The sequence below is a fragment of the Triturus cristatus genome, chromosome 4_1 (assembly GCF_964204655.1).
Source record: "Triturus cristatus chromosome 4_1, aTriCri1.1, whole genome shotgun sequence".
Classification (NCBI taxonomy): domain Eukaryota; kingdom Metazoa; phylum Chordata; class Amphibia; order Caudata; family Salamandridae; genus Triturus; species Triturus cristatus.
The window spans coordinates 675973006-675989754 of record NC_140585.1 but is presented as its reverse complement, the minus strand read 5'-3'; the positions used below and the strand labels follow the sequence as shown (position 1 = coordinate 675989754).

General features: G+C 41.0%; 1 protein-coding gene across 2 annotated transcripts in view; it reads left to right on the top strand.

The window, feature by feature from the left end:
* CFTR (CF transmembrane conductance regulator) overlaps positions 1–16749 on the top strand; it is an 880902-nt gene that overhangs the window by 738603 nt on the left and 125550 nt on the right. For both annotated transcript variants that reach the window (XM_085653127.1, XM_085653128.1), the window contains one exon: positions 1612–1712. In XM_085653127.1, the coding sequence (XP_085509253.1) occupies positions 1612–1712 (101 nt within the window). The remainder of the gene's footprint in view (positions 1–1611; positions 1713–16749) is intronic.

The window sequence follows — 16749 nt, the reverse complement described above, 5'->3', positions numbered from 1 at the left end:
ATAAGCTTCCTTTCAGAAGGGGAAGGATTGGAAGCGTGGAAGGGGTGGATGGGAAGCGCGGGAGGGGTAGAAAATGAGAAGATGATGGAAAATATGTAGCTGCATACTCACATTCATGCTTTGGGAAGAATCCAAATAAGAAAAGTACAATGTGTCTGGTGATCACCCACACAATGAGATCTTTTCTTTTCTTGATTTTAATTTTAAAGGAAATAGCTCAATATCAGTATGATCTTAATACCTTTCGCTTATGTACAGGAAATGTATAAATGCTGAAGATCAATAGGCTTATGTTAAGGGGAAGCTCTTGTCACTTTAAGATCACAGAGATTGCAAGCAGGCCAGCTAATTTTTTAATCAAAGCAGCTTGTTAAGTTGGCGACAAATTTTTCATCATATTTTATCCTCTAGAAGGGGCTTGTCTTACATACTTAAATGCAGTTCTATGTTACTCTAGAAGGAGATTGTCAGACATAATTAAATGCAGGTTTGTTTTATGAGATTTAATCTGCAGTATTTACTCCCTTATGCAGAAGCTCAGTTGGAAATTGAACATCGGCAGTATGGTCCTCATACACTATATACCATTAAAATATAGGTGGTAGAAAATTCTCTGATATCCCTCCTTGACCATTTCCGGGTGTATTACAAGCAACAAGTTATAAAGAAGAGATCTTTATAACGGTGTTCACTTATAGTCTCTTAGGAATTTCTGTTTTTATTTGTAGTAATTACATGCTTTGTCTCCAACGTGAGTTATTCCGTCAAATAGTTTTACATGTATATTAGTAGTGTTCTGTGAGCAGCTGACATGTGTTTCGCCCTTGAAACGTCTCTATAGCCATGGGCTCTCTCAAGGCTTCTAGGATAAATTTTATGATTCAGCAAATTAGTTTTCTTTCATATTTATAGTCCATATGGTTCATATGTGTCTTGGATCAATTCAGTAACTGGATAAATCCTGAACGATATGGACTATGAATATGACGGAAAACTAATTTGCTGAAACATAAACTTTATCCTAAAAGCCTTGAGAAAGCTCCAGACTATTGAGATGTTTAGGGGGCAAAAACCACTTGTTTACTGCTCAAAGAACACTGCTAATATACTTGTACATCTATTTGAAGAAATATCTCACTTTGGAGACAAATTATAAAATTACCACAAATAAAAACAGAATTTTGTAAGAGACAATAAAAGGACTCTGAGCCTTCTTTACTTAAGGGTAAATACACTTAATCCTCTCTATACACAAATAAGAGATATTCATTCTTAAAAATAGAAGATGATGACTAATCTATTTTGTATGTTGGATCACAGTTGCAGCAATGAGGCAAAACTTTCCAAACATCATGGCGGGTGCAAGAGCAATCTTGATTGTGGAGTGCCTCTGCTTTTCACTCATTTATAAGAAACATGAGTGATATAATAATTTACAATAATATTCAGGCATTAGTGCGTTAGCATCCAAAACACAAAGAGGCTAAGAGCACTTTAATCCTTTTTGAAAAAAAAGCAAATGCTAATATTGTACTTTATATGACAATTTCTTTTTATAAATGTAGGCCTAAGTATAGTAAATGATTCTTGATAAATGTATCCTTCCTTCAGGTGATGGTGAAAGCAAAGTTGGCATTGTTCTCACTTTGGCCATGAACATCATGAACACCTTGCAATGGGCTGTGAACTCAAGTATAGACGTAGACAGCCTGGTAAGTAAAGAAAGATTGATATAAATTCTATTCAAGAACAGTGCTATCTTTCACCAAGACATATTAATTATATCGAATGCTCATCATAAGAGCATCCTGCTTCCGCAAACACTTCTTAGGCTCAGATTTACCCGTAAACAGACCCACAAATGACATCCTTGCAAACATGTGCTAGAACAAGCAATAAACAGAGCCGGAATAAATGGTGAAAAGAATTTACCTAGGTGTACTGCAGCGTAACCAAGATTGCAACCAGGTCTTGGCGAGTTTTGATAACGAACAGACCAAGCACCATACTAACATAATAACAAGTCTGTACAGTTTTCCTTTGTGCTCTGGAGAATTTAATGAAAGAAATGGAGCGTCTTGAAGTTTCAAGGATATTCCAGAGAGGGCTGTAATCTTCCAAGGCATCAGCTCTAGAGCACCTGCAAGAACTAATTTGTAGACATTTTTGTATGGATCCATTACAAGACCGACCAACAAAAGGAGGTGAGCCAGAAGATCTGAGAATAATAGCAGTTCTAAACAATTTTGACTCTGTATGTGACCATACTTCTTCACCTGAAAATTGGGTGCAGCAAGCTCCCCTTCCTAACAAACCCGAGGTGGGCACTAATAGTGGAACTGGGGAAGAATTTAAAATTTTACAACTCATCCTTCTATGTGAGTTAGCTACCAAAAAATGTCTTTATTTGTTTCCCTATTTAAAGGAATCACTTCAGAATAGGCAAGAGCTTTTCTGAGATTACATACCTTTAGGCTTTGGAGAGACCATTATTAAAGGAGTCCTGTAAATAAGGCTTCAATTGATGAGGTAAGGAGACCCACTATACTAGTAATCTGCCGGAGAGATGTGTGAGAAAAGGCCCAGATTTAAAAAGGACTTGCATTGGCCTTGTGTAACGCAAATCATCGCATGGCAATGCAATTCCTTAACTTGGATTTACAAAGCCATTTGAACCTCCTACCATTACTTGGTAAAGAAATGTAATTTAGCCACCTTGCACAACTTGGTAAAGGAAGGTAACACAACGCAGCGGATTGCACTGGGTTGCATTAAGTTTAATTGTCACAGGTGATCCATGGGTATCGCATGGGCGTTCTATATATCCAGCCATTGAACTTTACACAATCCCAGATTTACTACGGCAATACACCTGGGATTGTGCAAACATGGTGTGCCAGCCACAGAAAGGTGTAAAAAGAAGAAATATCTTTATTTCTCCTTGTTATTTCCTCTTTTCATGTGTGCTGAATTCAGAATCACACACAGAAAGAGGAATAAGCCTCTAAGGATTTTATTTTTGCAGGACGGGCTACATTTCTGCACACAAACAATTGTGCTCATAATGCAGGCACACTTGCACAATTGTTCAAGAGTGCCTATGTAAGCCCTAGTTAGCACACAGTGCGCTGGTGCAGGTAGAGAGCAGAAATGCTCCATATCCTTGTAAATATGGAGATTTTCTGCTCTCTCCCTTTTTACTCAATGCAGCGCAGAAAGTTCCCTTGCTGCACCGGTTTGTGTAAAAATAATAGTGAATATGCACCAGAATGAATGAGGCAATTAGATTATTTTCTTGTAGGTAGTACTTTAGCTTTTGTAAGAAGAAAAATACGTGTTTTGGAATATATTAGAAAGTCTAGGAATTTCGTTCAATCAAATGTTCTGCAATGACATTGCAGCGGGTTTTAAAGCAAAAGTCCTGGATATTTTTAAGGTCTTTGAGGATGGATCAGGGCATCACTCCACCGTTCAAATGACCTGCCCTGTCCCCGATAAAAGCACCCTGCTTAAGTTCTCCTCCGTATCTTCGGAAACAGTGGCAAAATACATAAAAGAAGCAAAGTCAGGATCCCCCTTGGACCCGTGCCCGCCAGCATTTCTGAAAGAAATAGCAGACTTGGTGGGCCCCGGCCTCGCAGATATTTTCAACTCTATGTTTAATTCTGGTAACTTTCCCCGCTAGTTGGAAAGAGACGTCCATCCTTCCGCTGTTAAAAAAAAAACACCCTGGATGCGACTAACCCAAATAATTATCGACCTATAGCCAGATTGCCAGTTCCAGCCAAAATAATAGATAAAATTATGAACACTCAACTTTCTCTATTTATCTACGAAAACAACCTGCTTGACCATTCTCAGTTTGTATTTCGCCAAGAGCATAGCACGGAAACGGCACTCATTAAAGCAACTGAGGAGATCAGAGCGGTGATGGACGGAGGAGGCACAGCTGCCCTTGTGCTCCTCGATCTGTCCGCCGCTTTTGACACTGTTAATCACGTCCTTTTGCAACAGCGGCTGGAGAGACTTGGGGTCGGGGGCACAGCCCTGGCCCTATTGTCCTCCTTTCTTAAGGATCGGAGATTAACAGTGTCAGTTGACGGTTTTAACTCAGTATCTTACACCTTGCCGTGTGGAGTGCCACAGGGCTCCTATTTAAGCCCTTCCCTGTTTAATGTTTATGTCTCTGAACTAGCTCCTCTGATCCGGGACTTTGGGTTTAGTCTGACATCATATGCCGATGATACTCAGATTGTGGTGGCTGCATATAAACATCAAACCCCTCCTTTCCAACAATTTCAAAACTGCATGTGTACAATAAACAGATGGATGACTACACATTGCCTGAAACTGAACTCCGAAAAACTGAGGTCCTGATGTTTGGAAACATGCAGCCAACCTGTGGCAATCAGTGGTGTCCGGCAGAGATGGGAGTACCACCAAAACCAGCAGCCAAAGCTAAGAACTTGGGTGTATGGATTGACAATAAACTAACCAATGCTACTGTCTCCACTTCACACTTTCTTATAAAGAAAATAAGGAAGATCCTCCCTTACATCCCCGCGGAGACTAGAAAAACGGTGGTAACTTCTCTCATCCAGTCCAAACTTGACTACTGCAATGGGCTATATATGAATATTCAGAAGCAGTGTCTAAAGAAGCTTCAGGTGGTCCAAAATACAGCAGCACGGCTACTGCTCAACATCCCCAGGCATAAATCAGTATCAAATGAGATACGCAATTTGCACTGGCTCCCGGTATCACAGCGTCTTAAATTTAAGGCGCTGTGCTTGGTCTACAAAGCACTGAATCACACAGGCCCTTTGTTTCTTCAGAAGCTTTTTGTCTGGTGCAAACCTACTAGACAACTTTGTTCCTCAGGGGCCAGACTCTTGACGGTGCCCAGAGTTCATACATTGCATTGGGGTGGCCGCAGCTTTCACTATGGTACCTCCAAGCTCTGGAACACTCTTCCATTCGAACTCAGAAGTGCGAGCTCCCTATCCATCTTCAGGAGAGGGTTAAAGACCTGGCTGTTCCGGGACTAGATGTTGTGTGGGCTTCGGTGTCCTCAGCGCCAAGACACCTTTGTGTATTCGTGCGCTTTTATAAATTCCATTAACGTTTGAGCAGAAAGAAGACAAGTTTGTCTTTCTGATCCAGTTCTAGCAGTGAGATTTTGTCCAGCATGATAAAAATTATTTTGTCTAAGTAAATGAGAAGATGGATATCCTGAGATCAGGAATACCTTGCAAGCGTTTTGTGAAACTTCATACCACTGAAGACCAATGGGAGGGATGTAAATTGGTAAACCTGACCTGCCCAAATGAATTCCAGACTTTTTGGTGTTCAGAATAAATGAGAACAGTTATATATGTACCTTGAGATCCTGTTCTTGGGTAGTAAGTATTTGCTAAGAAGGATAATTATTTCCATTATAAAATGTCTTAGTAAGACAAACACATTGAATTATCTAGGTTTATAACGGGCCATAATTTCTTGTTCTTGGTTAAGATCAGAAAGATATTACTAAAAATCCTCATGAATATTTAACGTGAAGGTGTATTTCCAAATATATCAATTTAGTGTTAATGTTGGAAAATGCATTTCGAAGTGCATGTGATGTTTGGTAAAATTCTATGTGAAAATTCGTCACTGTCTGAAGAACCTATGAGTCTGACAAAATATTTTCCTGATTATGAAAGAAAAGAGACCAATGTGACCACTTTTTACAGTAGTGGATTTCGAAAGAATTACCCAGGGTTTTGAGAATCTAAAGCTGACTGACCACATTTCTACAATGCACACTACACCAGGTCACATGGCACTAGTTTAAAATGGAACCCGGGATTTAAGTTTGTACATAAAATGCATAGTCGGTTTGACTAAGATGCAGACACAGCAGGGTCAAAAAGGTGCCACCGTGGATGGAAAGTGATTTAATATGTTTCCTCCTTCTAAGATCACATAACGTGCCCTGTTCTGTACTGTCTACAGATGGTGCAGCTGAATGGTCGGTGAACTAGTGTAGAGTGTGTTGCAGAAGTCTAGATGAGCATTCACAGCTTCTCCTATTGATTTTACTTTTTCATGTTGGACAACAAAGGCAGAGTATAGTGTAGAATACTAAGTCGTAAGGAGCTACTGCTACCACTATACTAAATCGCTGATTGAGGGACATATTGGCATAAAAAACCACCACCAGACTTTCTCTTCTCAAAGTTCATGTGTGTTTAAAAAGAGCAGAGGGGAGAAATCCTTAGATTGGACATTTTCCCTGCCACAATTATAACTAGCTCTGTGTTTGTGGTATTTAGCTGCTGAGTATTCTGATCCATCCAGTGCCTAATATCTTTCAGAACATTTTGAGGTGAGGCAGTGGCAGAAGGGCCCTTTAAAATAGCGGGCCAGGTACATGTTAGATAACATGGGAGAGATAAAAGAATCCTGAGGGACCCAACAACAGGAAACATAGGGAGAAACGTATTTTGAGATGAAGAGTCCCAAATTACTAATTCACCCTCTGTAATCTGACTGTGAGGAAATCCTGTCTCCAGTTTGAGGTCTGTGAGTCAGCATGAGTAACTGAGGTCGGCCTATCAAAATTGACTTTGTGGTCCCTGTTGTCTATAACTGTCCCAACTGTCTGTAATTCTAAAAACCCAATAGTGCACTTTCAGTTTATTGTCCAGGCCAGAAACCAGATTGTAGATTTTGCAGACTATGGTAATTGTATGCATACTTTTGTCTACGCGATTTACCTTTTGCAACAAACATTGTCACACAATTCACAATTTTCATGCAAAAGTGGACAAAGTGTAAAACTTCCTTACTTTGTGAAGTTGCTAAATATTCCACAGAACATCCCAAAGGTTGCGAAAAAACTTTGAAAGTTTGCACCCTCATGTAATATGCTCCATGTTAAAAAGCAAAGTAAAATCAATGTTTTCTGCTTTCAATATCTTGTTATTAAATATCACTAGGAAATCAATCCGTGAATAATTAAAAGTGCAGTCTTCCTGATAGAGATAATGTGCTTCCTTATAATGTTTTTGAAACACGTCACTGTAGTAGTCTTGAAAATACTGGTGAAGTGACAGCAGTGTAGAGCGCTACCATTTCAGCTACTTACCAATAATATTGGTAGAATATCCATGGTAGCAGTTGCACAAGAATATAATACTTTGTTTATAATAATAGCACGGCTGTATAAAAATGAAACTTGTTGTCCAGTTTCTTTGTGTGAATGGTTTTAGTAAAAACATGAAATTGTTTTTGATTAAAAGAAGTTCTTGATTCTCTGTTGTAGCTAAAACACACGGATGAAAAGAAAGTCTTGCAAGGAGGCGTTTGAAAACTGTAATTACAGGATAAATGTCCCCGCTGCGTAGGGTGGAAGTTGTGTACACAACTAAGAACTAACCATAAGTAGCTTACAGTTTTTCCACTGAGCCCAGGGCTTCCAAGATGTACAAATGTACAATGTACACTGATTAGCATGTTTTCATGTTGCCCCATATCTATGTTACGTTTATTATGTTGACAGTCACTTGGCCTGCTTTCCTTCTGTCCACTCCCTTAATGCCAAGTAAAATAGCACATTATGTGAAGGAAACATCCTTAACGATTTACTACATTTTATTGCAACACTAGGATTGGCATAAACTGGTGAAAGGGGCAGTGTCGAGGAGTAGTTCAACTCAGACGTCATGCTGCTTAGACCTGAAGGATGCTATCTGTAACACTGATGCTCTTTTTAAGTTTTGGTTAAAACTACTCATACAAGCTACATACATTTATATAAGAAAAATACAAGCCTCATAGCATCATATTATACAATCCTGAACCTAAATAGTACTTAAGTCCACGCACTTTTGGGAATTTTGAGAATCAAGACACTTGACCAGCCATGTGCCCTGGATGATTTAAATTTTTTAAATTTTTTGTTTCAGTCCAGGCTAGAGAGAATGAATCTTAACATAGCACCTCATCTTAAATCTGGGGGAGCTCAAAGTACTTAAGTTGAACCGTTCAAGCATATTCCTTTGTTCATGCCATTATTTAATTTGTTTGTTTATTCTGACATGGTTTGCAAAATAACAATGGATTTAGATGTGGCCCGAGTAATTACCAGTGGCTGAGATTAATTCAAGCATTCCACCCATCACTTTTTTATATACTTTAGTGCGTCACCCTAATTGGGATGGGAACGCCAAGGCGTAGGTCTCGTCCACGCAAAGATACTGAAACCAAGCTGTGCCTGGCTGATGAGGCCATAACTAGGGCGAAACAGTTCCTGTGTTGCTTGTTTTCTGGTTCAGGGAAGACCTGGCTTGGCAGTTCAGGCTGGGCTCTTACGATTGGATCAGGGTCAAGACTGATTTGCATACACCTGGGTCCAAACTTGCTTTACATGATGTGTAAAATAACAGTGGATTTGCATGAGGCCAAGTAATTACCAGTAGCTGAGATTAATTCAAGCATTCCCCCCATCACTTTTTTTTATATAGTTTAGTGCATTGCCCAAATGGGATGGGTATTCCCAGACATGGGTCCCGTGCCCACGTGTCACTGGAACCAAGCTGTACCCGGCTGATATGCCCCTAACTGGTTGGAAACCGGTCCAGGGTTGTTTGTGTTCCACTTCAGGGAGGTCCTGGCTTGGCAGTGCAGGCTGAACTGCTCTGACTGGTGCAGGGTCAAGACTGATTTCCATATAACTTGGTTCAAATTGAGGTGAGATGGAGCGCAAAATAATGATGAATTGGGATGCGGCCTGAGTAATTACCAGTGGCTGAGATTAATTCAAGCACTCCATCCATCACTTTTTTGTATACTTATTTTGTTGCACAGATCTTCGGACTCAAGTTTTGTTTGTGGGGATGTATTTATTCCATTAATGCATTCCTAAATAAATACATGATTAAGCCGACTGATGTTCCTCATGGGCTATAAGTTGCTTTCTCAAAGGTGAGGGTATTAAGAAAGGTCTACTGTGGTACAGCATATTTGTAAAGGTCTCTATGTATGTTGCTGTTAAAATGCATTGGTGATCCTGTACTGCTACTCTCTGCAGAAGTAAACATTTTTCTGTCAAGAGCTATTCTGTGAATCTGTAGTTCATGAAAGTGGGCAGAGGCTTTTTGTGTAGATGCTATAGATTACGATGACTTGAATTTTGCATGCACTGTAAATAAGATCAGTTGCTATAAAGGCTATAATACGCAAATAGGAGAAATTTACAACTTTTAGTTATTATTTTTAGAATTAATAGACTCAAGAACTACGAGTGTTCCCAAGAAATAACATGCATAACTCCTACTGAAACAGTACAGGTATTGCCAACACAGTGGAACTAATTGAAAAAAATTAGCTTGAAATTCTGAGTCCCCATGATATAGTGAGCCATAGTCTGGAGCTCATCTACAATTTGGTAGATGGAGGGTACTCCTTCCGTATGCCAGTAGACATTATCCTTGCCATCCTGAGGGACTTCCGACCCAAAAATTTAGAGTTATCCTCATGCCATGTGGACAACTCTGTAAATTAACAGAAACCGCAGTCACATTGGTTTCTGTCAGAATATTAAATGTTTGACGATACCATCATGCATGACCCCCAGCCATCAAACTTTAAAAAAGTTTATTTGTTTTTTTACAACCAACTCCCAAAACGAGAGTTTGCTTTAGAAATACGAAAAAAATAATGGCCCTCATATTCTGGGAGGTTTCTCCCTAGGTGTGGGGGTCATTACGTCTTTTTTTCCTGTCCCTTACTACCAGGTTTTTCTGATGGTGATGGACAGGAAAAAAAGCCTTTACACCCTCTACACTAGATTAGGTGGATGGTGTACCATTGTTCTTCCATGGCCCCTTGTCTGTCAGGTCTTCAGATGAAGTATTTTGTTAACAGAAATGACAAGGGCTCTGTTAGAACTGGGGGTCTATAGTTGGCTGAGGTAGGTACCTTAGTCCAAATAGGGACCCTTGCTTCTAGTCAGGGAAAGGAGGGACACACTCTTAGATAACCCCTGCTCACCCCCCGGTAGCTTGGCACGAGCAGCCAGACTTATCTCCAAGGTAATGTGTAAAGTATTTGTAACCACACTCCCAGTAACACAGTGATAACACCACAAATGGACACCACACTGGTTTTATAAAAATAGCGGTATCTTTATCAAAAGGAATACGATGAGACCAAACGATAGAAATCCAACATATGTGTATTCGTAATATTTCACTTTGCCGGTTATTAGGCTAACAATCACTTGTAGGTTCTTGCGGTATTAATTAGCAATTCACGATGATCTAATGCAGTCCTAATGCAATGCTATGCAGTTCGTAATGCAGTTCGTAATGTAGTAATAAGACAATCCTTAATGAAAGTACTAATGCAGTTCGTAATGCAAGAATAATGCAGTTAGTAATGCAAGGAATAACGCAGTTCGTAATGCAAGAATAATGCGGTTCGTAATGCAAGAATCAAGCAGTTCGTAATGCAAGAATAATGGGGTTCGTAATGCAAGAATCAGCCAGTTTGTATTGCAAGAATAATGCGGTTCGTAATGCAAGAATCAGGCAGTCTGTAATGCAAGGAATAATGCGGTTTGTAATGCAAGAATGAGGCGGTTCATAATGAAAGGAATAATGCGGTTCGTAATGCAAGAATAAGGCAGTTCGTAATGCAAGAATCAGGCAGTTCGTAATGCAAGAATAATGCGGTTCGTAATGCAAGAATCAGGCAGTTCGTAATGCATGGAATAATGCTATAAGCCAATCTGCGTAGTCAACTCTGGCACCACTAGGCCCCAACAGCAGAAACAACGGTCGTAAGCTTGAAGAGGTGGCCCCGGTACTGCTGGGCAGGTACCGGACGCTCGGGGACTCAGCGTGTCTAACGCGGTGCAGCGGGAGAGAGAACGGAGCACTCTAGTACTCCTCCTGCACACCTCCCCTGGGCACACACGCTTGCGGCTCCCGACAGGAGTCTAAGCCTTACCTGGGGGGTGCACTGCCTCGCTTTCTCTTCCCGCTCGTCGGACGTCCTGCTGGGCGGCCCCGAGGACGTTGCAGCTCAGTTGCTGGGCAACGCTGTAGCCGGGCGGTTTACGGCACTGCCTTCTCCTTCGTTGACGATCTTGGGCAGATTCCTCTCGGCGAACAACGATCACGATCCCTTTCACCTTGCAGCTTCCTTAGCTTCGAGAAATCCTTTAACACGTTGCGGCTTGGGACGGCGGCGGCGATCCTCACTCACAGCCTCAGTTACGATGACGGCTCAGGCCACAAACAGCAATGCAGCAGCGTGGACGATGTTTCACGCTGTGGGGGCAATGCAGTCTTGGGGCACCTCGTAAACAGCACCACGGACCACACGGCACCCTCAGGCGTTAACAAACTGCGCGCAGGAACTGCAGTGGCAGGCCTGAGATCTCTTTTTAGGGCTACTTATGTGGGTGGCTCAATTAGTGCTGCAGGCCCATTAGTAGCATTTGCATTACCAGCCCTGGGACACATAGTGCACTTTACTAGTGACTTTACTAATAAGACAATCATACCAATTATGGACAACCAATTACCTTAACACTTTATACAGGGAGCACTTGCACTTTGACACTGATCAGCAGTGGCAAAGTGCCCAAAGCATCTACGCCAGCAAAAATAAATCCTTCAGAGCATCAAAAATAGAGGAGGTAAAGGCAAAAAGTCAGTGGGAACCACGCAAAGGAATGCCAGGTCTAATAGGCTCTATCAACAGAATACTTACGGTCTGCTTGAGTCAAAATAGGGGGCGCAAACCAAGAGTATGGCGGGCTGGGAACGCTTTTGTGTTTGGGATGAAGTACCCTGTCCACCAAACTCTAACTCAGGCCCTGGGAGTGTCTAATTGAAAGTTTTTGTTACAGCATTTCTATGAAGAGAAAGTGAGAAAAATAATATTGTCTATATTTAAACCTTTAGTTATGGATTCACCATGCAGTAATTGTAATTGTACAAAGCAGGAATTTATGCTCAATATTCTGTAGAAGACAATGCTTACCAAAAACAGAAACATTCCACACACAATGATAGGTGTTTTGCATTTTTTTGTTTTGTGGAAATCAGGTCTTTAGTAATGGCCAGTGTGGCATAATGTATTTATAAATGTCTCTCTGTCTGTTCTTGTTAGCCAGTATTGATGAATGCATACTTCTGGTGTCTGCAGCCACTGGCATCCTCCTGTCTAGAGGTGTCCGGGGAATCTGAACTTTGAGAGTGCAGGCAGAGCTTAAATTTACTAGATTAATGATTTAAGATGTTTTCATTCGGTAGTGGAGCCATTCCCAGTTAATGCTCAAGAACCATTTTATTAAAAAAGAAAAATCTCAAAAGAGGCTGTTCAAACTCCTCTACATCTAAAGATACTGAGATAAATGTCCCATTGCTCTTGAGAAATGAGCTGTATTCTAGTGTTCCCAGCAAGGCTTGCCATGTCTCTTGTAAAATATTTCATGTTAGTAGAGTCAAATACCTAGAGTTTCGCTTCCTACTTTGTGGTAATGCTGGCAGATTTCTTGGCAATAATAAGTTCTTCAGCTTTATATTCAATTTTTTTTATTTAAGGTTCTTTCCTCAGACCAACTTATATTGGGCTTTTCCCAAATTATTCTAACTTTACTCTGTACGTCACATTACTCAAGATAAGATTGATGAATAAAACCAGCTCAAATTGATGACCATTAATATGGTTTGTTGGCCTTGGCTTTGTTAGCGCAGAAACCTGCACTTCAAGCCACTCTAGTAGCACAATATAACATTTCAAAACAGTTTCTGCACCTGTTGTTTAGTTCCAAATACATTCTCTGGGAATTCTGTTAAAGGTCCCAATTCCTGGGGAACTCATGTATACCAAAGTAGGTTTGAAATCAGCTCATTGTGGCTGAAAAGTTTACATTATGTACCATAGGAAAACCTGCGGAGAATTGTTGATCTCAAGTAATCTATGGTGATAAAATTGATCACCAGAGAGAAATCATTCCTTAGTAGAAACCTTTAATAAGGAACTACTTCTGTGTCGTTACATATGTGTCACTGCTGGGAATGCCTCCAGCTATCGGGCCATTCAACGCTTATACCCCATGTCCAGTTCTCCCGGAGAATTGAAGAGAGTCAAATTGGTGGCTGGTTTACACTTGTTTACTAGGATCAGTGCCCCTGACAAGCACTCTTCTCAGGTTACAGTCACTATGGATGAAGCCCATGTGTGGGACACTAGCAGTGCAGGGTTGCCAAAGAAACTGGGAAGCTTGTCACTCCTTTATCTAGAGGGAAATGGCAGCTGCATGTACAGTGCTGCAGGTATTCCAATCTGTTCTTAGGAAGTTACCAGTCCTGGTTCAGTCAGACAATATGACAACAGATGACTATTTGAACTATCTAAGTTTTACCAGATCCAGGATCTTGATCCAGCAGAATTTCAATATCAGACATTGGGAAGATTAGCATGTAATGTCTCTTTCCTCCGTACGTGTCAAAATGTTGTACAATTGTCGAGCAAACTCGTTCAGGCATCACTTTTCCTCACCTCTTGTCTTCTGAAGGGGTCTTTTGAATGTCTTTCCTCTAGTCCCTCTAATCCAGAGATTTCCTCCGCAAATCTGTCTAGTAAAAGCTTGGTATTGGCATTCCCCCCTTTTGACTCAGAATGCCTTGGTCTGTTCTCCTCAGGCAGATATCAGTAGAGGAGGAGTGGGTTTTTCCACTGATCCCATCTCTACTGAGTTACCTTCTTTCCCTGTTTTTGCCACCTTAGAAGATCAGGTTAAAAACCTGGCTCTTCGAAGGCTAGGTATACACTGTAAAGTTATTCTAACACAGTTACCGCTGGAGTTCAGACGTCATGTAGGAATTACACATTAAAAGATTATGATCATCATTGATCTACTTTTTGATCTTACTGTGCAGGGGAAATGAGTATGTCTTTTGGAGTGTAATGGGGGTGTGGTCCCTCTTAGATGATTTGAATACTGGTTTGTCAATTGTCTCCTTAAGAGTGCAGTGGTCAGTTATCATGGCTTTTACAGAATCCAGGATCTCCTTGAAGTTTTTGATCCTATGCCCTTTGCTTATTTAAGGATAGGTCTGTAGCCAAACCATTTTCTAGGTCCTATGTTCCTCCATGGGCACTTCAATGTCCTCCATTTAAGCCTTTAACCCCTTTGCTGCTAGGCCTTTCCCCCCTGTGCTAAGCCTTTTTTTGGCCATTCGGGGTAGTCACACTTAGGCCCCTGTAACTTTTAGACCACATAAGGTATCCACGCCAAATTTGCGTCCTTTTTTCCAACATCATAGGGATTCTAAAGGTACCCTGGGTTTGTGGATTCCCCTGAAAGGGACCCAGAAATTAGCCAAAATACAGCTAAATTTGGGGTTTTTGGGGAAAAAATGGAAAAAGAGCTACAGATGAAAGTGTCTGTTATTTTCCCTGCAAATGGTATCAAAAAAGGGGTTGTGGTGCTGAAATCACCATCTTCCCAGCTTTCAGGGACAAGCAGACTTTTGTCAGAAAACCAACATTTTCTACACAGTTTTGGCATTTTTCTGGGACATAGCCTACTTTTGCTGTTTTTTGTACTTTCAACGTCTTTCCAGTTAATGGTAGAAAGGGGTATGAAAGCAATAATGGATCCTGGAAAGCTATGCATTTTAGAAAGGTAGACAAAATTCTTAATTAAGCAAGGCGGTCATTTGTGTAGATCTTTCAAGGTTTCTTTATAGAAACTAACCATTGAATATGGGAAAAATTGAAAATTAGTTGAAAAAAACAGCCATTTGTGTCAACATTTTCACCTGTAACTTCTTCTAATTATGACAGATGTTTGACAGCAATATACTGATACATCCGACGAACCATTCTGGTTGTGGAGATATATAGGACTTATAGGTTCACCAAAAACCCAACGAACCCAGAGCCAATAACTGAGCAGCATGTTGCAATGGTGTTTTATTTATGTACTGGGTATATAGCAATTTATTTGGGAAAATAAATTGGAATAATCGGTATGAAAGACAACGAAATATAGAGTTTAGAAACAGTAGATATTTGCACATTTCCCAAATTGTGAGTACCCATACTAGGATGAAAATTATAAGTCATTTTTCAAAATGACTTATTTTTTACACATTGCCTTTCATTTGGAAGGCAGAAATGTATCAAAAGTCAATAGGTAATAACAGTTGCTCTACAATCCTGTGTTACCCTAAGTCTCCCGATAAAAATGGTACCTCACTTGTGTGGGTAGGCCTAGTGCCAGCAACAGGAAACGGCTCAAAAAGCAAGGTGGACACACTTCATTTTTACAATAAAACGGACACTTTTCTTGTAGATTGCCTAGCTGTGGATTTTGAACCCTAGCTCTGCCGGCACCTAGGGAAGCCTAGCAAACCTATACATTTTAGAAAACTAGCACCCTGGGGAATCCAGGATGGGGTGACTTGAATGGCTCTCACCAGGTTCTATTACACAGAATCCCTTGCAAACCTAACAATTTTTAAAAAACACCACATTTTCCTCATATTTCTGTGGTGGAAAGTTCTGGAATCGACATGGATCCACAAAATTCCACTCCCTCCGCGTTCCCAAAAGTCTTTTGAGAAAAATGGTACCTCACTTGTGTGGGTAGGCCTAGGGCCCGTGACAGGAAATGGCCCAAAACGCAATGTGGACACACCATATTTTCACAGGGAAAACAGACCCTTTCTTTGTAAAGTGCCTAGCTCTAGTTTTGGACCCTAACTCTGCCAGCACCTAAGGAAACCTAGCAAACCTATACATTTTTCAAAAAAAGACACCCAGGTGAACCCAGGATGGGGTGACTTGACTGGCTCTCACCAGGTTCTGTTACCCAGAATCCAATGCAAACCTAAAAATGTGTCCAAAAAACCTCACAATTCTGTGGTGGAACGTTCTGGAATCTGCGTGGATCCACAAAATTCCATCCACCCCGCATTCCCCAAAGTCTTCCGAGAAAAATGGTACCTCACTTGTGTGGGTAGGCCTAGTGCCCGCAACAGCAAACGGCCCAAAACGCAACATGGACATGACACATTTCCATGGGGAAAATGGACCCTTTGTTTGCAAAGTGCCTAGCTGTAGATGTTGAACCCTAGCTCTGCCGGCACCTAGGGAAACCTAGCAAACCTATATGTTTTTGAAAACTAGACACCCAGGGGGATCCAGGATGGAGTGACTTGACTGGCTTTCACCAGGTTCTGTTATCCAGAATCCCTTGCAAACCTCAAAATGCGTTAAAAAAAACAAATTTTCCTCACATTTCTGTGGTGGAAAGTTCTGGAATCTGCGTGGTTCAACAAAATTCAATCCACCCCGCATTTCCCAAAGTCCCAAAGGGAATTTGTGTCAACCCTGTGATGCCACAACTTTCCCCCACAAAAATGTGTGGAAAAAGTGAATTTTTTCAGCTACATTTGAGGTTTGCAGGGAATTCTGGGTAAGAAAACGTTGGGGGATCAACGCAAGCTATACCTCCCTGGAATCCCCTTGCAAAACCAGGTTGTTTTGTGATAGGCAATTTTGACGTCCCCTCAATACATTTTGGGCCCTTGCCTGTCGCGGGTACTTGGGCCTCCCGCACGAGTGAGGCACCATTTGTATCAGGAGACCTGAGGGAACGCTGGGTGGTAGGAAATTTGTTTCAGCCCGGTGATGACACAACTTTCCCAAACAAAAATGTGTGGAAAAAGTGATTTT